Raw genomic sequence first — 7903 nt, 5'->3', positions numbered from 1 at the left:
TCTCTATTATTTAAATGTATAACAAAATGAATTCTGTTTGCCTATTCAGAATCCATCTCTAATATCATTGCCACTTTATGTAACCGTCTGATTGTTTTTCAGGGGTGAAGTTCTTGAACATTTTCCACAACTAGCTCTCAAACCACTGCCAAAGACACAGTAGGCTGGCTTTTCTATTATCATCATCACAGAATACCACAGACAGTCAATAATTCTGAAACAGTTTTTGGTCATTTCCCCCCAGGGTCCCGAGTCACGCCAGTAAAGGAGAACCTGTGCTTCTCCCAGCCATCAAACACGATCTCAGAGGAGAGCGCAGGACGTGCACAGACTGCGGTGAACTCTTAACCCTCCTCCCACTTCTGTCATTGTGCCATGGTGTCTGCTCATTAGAAGGTCTTACGGTTCGGTCTTTTTTTACTCTATGAAAAGGCTTAAACACCTCAGCCAGTCTCTTTATTAGCTGAAGGAAGGTCAAAAATAGGTCTTTTTTTCTTCACCGGAGAGACGTAAGGAATGAGTGAACGGCTGTTGATCACGTTTGAATCCTTAATGAACTAAATAAGAATCTTTCCAGAGAAGCAGCCAAATGTCAAAGACGAGACGAGAGCTGAGCTAAGCTGCACGTCCTTCAACAGGAAGTTCAACTCTGAGACAGACACGAGATATAAAAGAAACCCTCTGGTCAAATTTCGTATGATGCATTGATTTCATGATTTTCATGGTTTTAAAAGGTGTTCGTTTGACAGCAGTTTAAATTCCTATGACTATTAATACTGCTATTCTCTTTAAATAAATGCACCAGCACCACCATTTATGACATGTTTTTGTATAATTCTTTTCGTTCTTGTTTTGCACCAAAGGCCTATTTCTGAACTCCATGTTCATTTCCTCACTAAAGCTCAGTATGTTTCATCTGTAGTGCACTAGTGTAATCCTGTAGGATCTCTAACTGACGACTACAACCCATTGGATCAGTGCCCGGGTCTCCGGCAGACACCACATAGTATTCCTGTGTTTAAGAGCCTTATTAAGTAATGGGTTTCTGATTTGTGCAGTTCAGTCAGATGGTTTAGATGCCTCAAACAGCAAACGTTCAACATGTTTCTCTAATTCAGTTAACCAATAAAACATTTTAGTTACACATTTTGAAACCATTTGATAAAAATATCAATACACGATAATGTATTTTACAATGATGTTACATATGGCAGTTTTTAGGCAATAAAACAGAGAGTTACTATTGTTAACTAAAACCATTAAAAAAATGTTGATTTTTCAAATAAAAAAATAAAAAAATGTTTTATTGTAACTACTTGGGGCAAGGCAACATTTCTCATTTTAATCTAGTTGATGAACTGAAATAATTACAACTGAAATAAAAAAAATATTTAAACTACATAGACATATAACCCCCCCCCCCCTCCAAAAAAAAAAAAAAAAACTACAAAAAATTACAAAAACACAACAAAATGACAATTTTTTTTGTAAAATACAAAAACTGATAAGAAAAATATCTAATCAAAATATGACTATAATTACTATAAAAAAGGGTCTGAGAGCACCCTTTTCTTTCTCTCTCACAAAAAGGTTTTAGGGCTAAAGATTTTAAGTGTGGACCCTGAATATAACATTTTATATGACCCAGCACAAAACCAGTCTTAAGTGTCAATTTTTCGAAATTGAGATTTATACATCTTCTGAAAGCTGAATTAATAATCTTTCCATTAATAAATGGTTTGTTAGGATCAGGATATTTGTATGAGATACAACTATTTGAAAATCTGGAATCTGAGGGTGCAAAAACATCTAAAAACTGAGAAAATCATCTTTAAAGTTGTCCAAATGAGTTCTTAACAATGCATATTACTAGTCAAAAATTAAGTTTTGATACATCTACGGTAGGAAATTGATATAATATCTTCATGGAACATGATCTTTTACTTAATATCCTAATGATTTTTGACATTAAGGAAAAATTGATAATTTTGACCTATACAATGTTTCTTTGGCTATTGCTAAAAATATACCCCAGCGACTTGGTTTTGTGCTCCAGGGTCACATATGTATATTATATAATTTATAAATGTATATTTTAGTTTTAGTTTATTATAATTATATATGTTCAAGAGTTTAGGCAGCTACACAGTTTATCAAAATTAAATCAAGCAATTAAACGGGTCAGACAGTTTAAAGAGGTAAATGGAGGTAAACAGCCACAGCAAAGCATCAACGGCCGGGTGTTGACCAAATTACTTAATAAGATAATATAATTGAGGAAGGTATTATCAGATAAGCAATGAAGAAAGGGAAAGGGTTGTTCAGACAAAGTATCTTATCTTCTCAGAACCGTAGCTTACAGAGTGACGTCTCACAACCAACATTAGTATAAAAAAGCAGGGCTTCCTCTGCTGCAGGATCGGACACGTTCAGTCTGCACACTCTCTAGCGGTTGATCTCTGTGTTGTAAACTCAGCAGTGTGATCATGTTGGCATCAAGGGCACACCTCGCCAAGCAGGCCGCAGCCATGCTGGTGCGCCAACCCGCCTGCCTGATGCATCATGGGGGAGATTGGGGCAACTGGGGCAACACCAACATCGCTGTGGTAAGAACATCAGATGCTACGCAAACACAAACTGGCAGGTTAAAAACAATGGAAACATTCAGTCTTGACTTTCTTCTTCGCTGTAAGATATAGTCTCTGTTTGGTTCTGAATTAGTAACTGGATCTGCTTTTGAAGGTTTTCTCGGGCTGTGGTTGGTGGGATGGAACTGACATCCATGAGGCTGCGTAGTAAGTATACAGCAGGGTGCACTTCAAAATATCATTCCCTCTATCATTATTTTGGTCGTTTATTAGTAAAAAAAATAGAAGGATCCTTAAAACAAGCTCAATTTATGGTAACACTTTGCAATAAGGTCTCATTTGGTCTCATGACCGATATATTTCAACAGTATTCATTAACCTTTGTTAAATGTTAGTTGAAAATGTTCATTTTAGTCCAGTGCATTGACTACTGAAAAAATGCACATTTACTTTAGAAGTTAGTTGTGTCAAGACATTTTGTAGTTTTGTTGCATTTCTGACTAAATCAAGAAAATCTGAGCTCTGAGATATTTTTTCTTTTGGATTGTAATAATTGTAAAAAATACTTAATACAAATATTTTTTGCAGTGCAGCAGAAGGGCTCTTGCAGTAGCATCACTCAAAACATGAGCCTGTCAATATTGGAGTGCTCTTATATTTTTATAACGTATGGATCTGTTTGGATAATATAAAGGATAATGTACAGTCACTTGGTCGTTATCACAGAATAAACTCTGATGGGTTCATCAAGGGTTTATTTAGACATAATGACTGGATGACTTCACATGATCCTTATTACAAGACTACTTGCCTAATAATTAAATAAATACTGATTTGAACTGTAATGATGATATCTAGGTTACCTGGTTTAGTTCAGCACCTGAGCTTAAAAATATTTCGACAGCTAAGTGATCAATCAGAATCAAGTATCCTATAAAATAAAATTAATAAATAATGCTGTGTCTCTTTGAAGCACCATGTACCATTTGAGCCGTAATGGAGCGCGTTTCCAGATCTTTGCCCCAAACCAGCAGCAAATGCACGTCATGGACCACATGAAGATGCAGCCATCATCAAGTGACAACAGGTAGACATTAAAATTAAATTTAACATTACATTTACTAACTACACAACCTTTCATATAACAATTCTGCGTTTATCTGGAAATATAACAAAAAAGTACCATGAAAACATGTTTTATGGGAATGTCATTGATTTTCGGATGTGCGGCAAGGAATACAGGATTGTAGTGATAACGTACCATTGACCATCTGATAACAAACTGTTTTCTCTCCAGGAACATGATGATGGAGTCAGCGCGATTCAGCCACGGTCAGGGCATGATGCAGATGAACGATCTGTCCAAACTGGACGTCAGCAGCTTTGACGCTGTCATCTTCCCTGGAGGCCACGGAATAGTCAAGAACCTGTGAGAGAGACAGTCTTTTAGCTGATGAATGCTAATGCAAATATAAATGTTATTGAAAAGAAATCAATGTAAATAGGTTCCAAAAATAGTGCATTATCCTGAGAGGCCAGATAACCGCATAAACCAACGAGAATCAATGTGGAGTCCGTATGCAGTACTTAAACTTTGATGAACCTTTGATGATTATGTGCAGATTGGCCTTTTCACTATCAGTCACCCCAGATCTATCCTTATTCCTGGAGTGAAAATCCTCTTATCATATGTCACTATTAGCAAACAATTGGTTAAGGCTAAGTGGGAATAAAGGTGATGGATGAGACTAATCCACGTCTGAGCCCAATCCGGTTTCTGATAGCCCAGTTACACTTTAGCACCTTTACAAACTCTAGATTAAAACTGAGAAGTGTTGGGTTGATTTGAGCAGAATTAGTTTTTTTATATATATATCTTCATTACTTAAGTCATGTTAAAAAATACATGTCAACATGCATTTCTGGTGACTTTCATATTTCATGAGCAGGTCCACCTTCAGCAAAGACGGCAAAGACTGCAAGCTGAATAATGATGTGGAAAGAATTATGAAGGACTTCCACCGCGCTCGCAAGCCCATTGGGTATATGACTCTAAAATATTAACACTGTGAATTTAAAATCTGAATTTAATCCTTATTTATACTACAAAAAGATGGGTGAATGACAGCTATTTAAAATTCTGCACTGGTTTTAGGTCACTAATCAAATTATAGTAACACTGATCAATAACTGTTGGGTATAAAGGGTAAGATTTTTATTGCTTCACCTACATTTTTTTTAATTCAAATTATTCTGAAATATTCTAGTAATGACAAATTCTGTATTTAAATATCACTTTCAAAGTCATTCTAATGGTACACTGACCTTTATAGAGGCGAATGGTGTCTTGATTTTGAGGCGAATGATTTTGGACTAAGTTTGGTGAGCAGGTACAAAATACTGCAAAAAGAGCTGATCACTTTATAGCAGCAACAAATGCAAGTGCACAGCTATCCACTTTATTTATGACAGTGAATTCACTCACTTAACTATAGGGGGCTCCATAGTTGCAAAAATACAAACTACATACAGCTACTTTTCATCGGTTTCAGTTAAGTTTCAACTGACTGCAATCCTGCTCTCTAGTCTGTCCAGTATGGCTCCTCTCCTGGCGTGCCGAGTGCTGCCCAATCTGGAAGTCACAATGGGTTACGAACGTGATGAGAGCAGCCGCTGGGGCCGCTGGCCCAACACCAACATGGTGCAGGCAGTCAAGAGCATGGGGGCCCGTCACAACAGCCGTGAACCTTACATATCCTTTCACTTTCATTTTTAACGTATCTGTCTAACGTATTATACAGTTTTTAAGTGTAAAACACCATAAAGTGTACGTGCCTTTAAATTATGCAAGCCACTGCATCTTTAAGCATATGTCAACTAGATGATAACAATATGAAAACATGATTTTTACCCTTAACTGCCCATCTCAGGAGGCCTATGTGGACGAGAAAAACAAGGTGATCAGCACTCCAACCTTCATGTGGGAGACTGACTATCACTACCATTACATCTTTGATGGCATCGGGAACATGGTCAAGCACGTCATGCGTATGACTGCAAAGTGATTCCCAGGAGGTGTAACTAAGACACCTGAAGGCTTTCACACTTAACTTTAGGTTGACCTGAATCCGCTATTATGTGGACATACAGAGAGTAAATAAAGAAAAGCATACAGTGCAATTCCTGTTGTACTATGTATCATATAGCATATACTTTTTCTCCCACTGTACATGCAACCAAACCATACACTTGTTATATTTGAAGCAGATGATGACGGAGTAAATAACTGAAAGGCTATCACATGAGATAGTAACATTTTAGTGGAACATTTTATTTTACAAATCATACAAAAAAAAGAGTGACAACATTTAAAAAAAACAAATAAGAACAGATATAAAACTTTTTCTTTTACACAAAACTCGCTTCTCAAAAATGTAAAAAAAAAATGTACAGCAGCATCTTAAATATCAGATAGATTCATGTTTTCTCAAAACATTCATGAACAGTTGTACAAAATGTAAAAATATTTACAACACTAGAAACAGACTGACAAAGGGCCACAGATGAATGTCAAGATCCACGGGCATCTATGTTTTTGTTTCAACCATTTAAACTGTCTATTTTAACGTCTTTCAGCTCAGTTCTTTGTATTAAAGTGAAACAGAAATAGAAGAATTATAGAAGGGAAATGGCTGTTGAATATGTTTCTCTTTGGGAAAGTGAGTAACAAATGTAAATAGACTAAATTATGAGGAGGGTTTTAGTATTAAGGAGGCTAAGCTTCTTAACTCAATATTGGCACTGAATTTTTGCATTATATTTTAACAGAATTTGGGACTTGACCAAAATGAAAATGACAGAGTTTAAGATGAATTCAGTTTAGAGATATGGTAAACTTTACACAAAGTAAACAAATATGCAGCATTATATTCATTTATATTAACACATGTACATGTATAATACAACAACTTTATACACTTAAGTTGCTTGAAATATATTTTCATGGCTGCAGTATCTGATTGTCAAAGCAGACTTTATGCTATACTGTTGTTTTGGTCTGGCCGATTGGAGAATGTAAAAGGCCTCTGGAAGTACAGTTATATTTCCATCATGTCCATTATCCACAATGGATATAAATTTAATTTACAAACTGTGTATCATAACGCTATGATACTTCTAATTAGTTCTTATTTTCTGTAAAACTGTACTTCTGTAACCTAACCTTTTAGTCAAGACAGATAGAAGTGCAATCTGGGATTGATGACAACAGGTAAATACAAAGTCAACAAAAGACAGATACAAAATCTACATTCCATATACTGTACATTTTTCAAGTTTAGAAAAACAAGTAGGAACTGAATGCCCCTTTACAGCAACATGGCAATGCTCTTTATTCAGCTTTAGGATGAATATACATTAAAGCTGTTAGAGGATATTCAAGTCTGGATCCATTGCTTTCTCAGGATTTGGTAGGTTTGCATTTAAAACCAATTTGTCTTCTTTCTTGGGATGCTCTGGAAATATAAACACTTATGTGAATATATCACTTGCATAATCTTGTATGACGAAATAAACATTTTGCCTACAAAGTGAAGTATGCAAATAGCCTGAGTTAAAACAAGTTAAATATTGTGGGTCAAAGGAATTAAAGGGAGGTAACGGACCAAGGTAAGGTTCTCAAAGAAGTGCGGAGCTGGAGTCAGAGTCTGGGTCAGGGGGGATGCAGGAATCTTGGGAGCAGGATTGCTGGGCTCTGCGGTACTCCTGGAACTCCTGTCTCAAGGCATTGAAGCGGGCCTCACTGAGGGAACGACTGTACCGGTGCTGAGGAGGCTGGGATACTAAGGGAGGGCTGATGGAGTACAGGCCTGGGAGGAGAGGAAAGGAGCAGGAGGAGGATGAGGAAGATAAAGTGAGGAGGATGGGTGAGGTTAAATAGGTACAGTTTTAAGGAAACTTAATTTACCATTACATTTGGTGTGGGGAATAATCAAACATGCTCAAAGGGTTTAAAGTTCTTACGTTTACTCTGGAAGTCCTGGAGGCCAGCAGTGGAGCGGGGGCGATCTTGCCTGAACTCCCTGCCTTGCCCAAAGCCTGCAAGGGTCCGCTCCATCTTCATGGCCTCCAGGATATCAGGATCCACAGAGCATTCCACAGCATCCCATTCATAACTCTCATCTACTGAGATATTTCTTCTAGATACACACAAATGCAACAGTACAGAGTGAGACATACAATATGACAATGATAGACAAGTGTACAAGACAAAATAAGAAATTGGTAACTATTCTAGCTGTCTTTGCTGAGGTCTC

The 7903-nt window shown here is 36.9% G+C and overlaps 2 protein-coding genes across 4 annotated transcripts in view; one reads left to right on the top strand and one right to left on the bottom strand.

Moving 5' to 3' along the window:
* The first annotated feature begins 2408 nt into the window (after positions 1 to 2408).
* LOC132098095 (ES1 protein, mitochondrial) lies at positions 2409 to 5760 on the top strand. Its single transcript, XM_059504221.1, has 7 exons — positions 2409 to 2606; positions 2743 to 2795; positions 3562 to 3675; positions 3886 to 4017; positions 4538 to 4630; positions 5175 to 5340; positions 5519 to 5760. The coding sequence occupies exons 1-7, from the start codon at positions 2487 to 2489 to the stop codon at positions 5651 to 5653; spliced, it is 813 nt and encodes a 270-aa protein (XP_059360204.1). The 5' UTR covers positions 2409 to 2486; the 3' UTR covers positions 5654 to 5760.
* A 1202-nt stretch (positions 5761 to 6962) lies between these two features.
* The window catches only part of LOC132098094 (uncharacterized), a 42856-nt gene continuing 41915 nt past the window's right edge, over positions 6963 to 7903 (bottom strand). For 2 of the 3 annotated variants that reach the window (XM_059504218.1, XM_059504219.1), the window contains 3 exons: positions 7611 to 7786; positions 7253 to 7456; positions 6963 to 7102 (listed from right to left, as the gene is read on the bottom strand). In XM_059504218.1, the coding sequence (XP_059360201.1) occupies positions 7266 to 7456; positions 7611 to 7786 (367 nt within the window). In that variant the 3' untranslated portion in view covers positions 6963 to 7102; positions 7253 to 7265. The remainder of the gene's footprint in view (positions 7103 to 7252; positions 7457 to 7610; positions 7787 to 7903) is intronic. The other variant, XM_059504220.1, reaches the window with a different exon arrangement.

The sequence above is a fragment of the Carassius carassius genome, chromosome 21 (assembly GCF_963082965.1).
Source record: "Carassius carassius chromosome 21, fCarCar2.1, whole genome shotgun sequence".
NCBI classification, from domain to species: domain Eukaryota; kingdom Metazoa; phylum Chordata; class Actinopteri; order Cypriniformes; family Cyprinidae; genus Carassius; species Carassius carassius.
The sequence above is the reverse complement of the archived record's forward strand: the minus strand, read 5'-3'. Positions and strand labels throughout refer to the sequence as shown.

What these genes read in the sequence shown, in the direction of transcription:
- LOC132098095 (XM_059504221.1), top strand. Translation starts at nt 2,487, where the DNA reads ATGTTGGCATCAAGGGCACACCTCGCCAAGCAGGCCGCAGCCATGCTG. An exon ending in CGCGCTCGCAAGCCCATTGG is followed by an intron (nt 4,631 to 5,174) that starts GTATATGACTCT and finishes CCTGCTCTCTAG; the next exon opens with TCTGTCCAGTATGGCTCCTC. An exon ending in ACAACAGCCGTGAACCTTAC is followed by an intron (nt 5,341 to 5,518) that starts ATATCCTTTCAC and finishes TGCCCATCTCAG; the next exon opens with GAGGCCTATGTGGACGAGAA.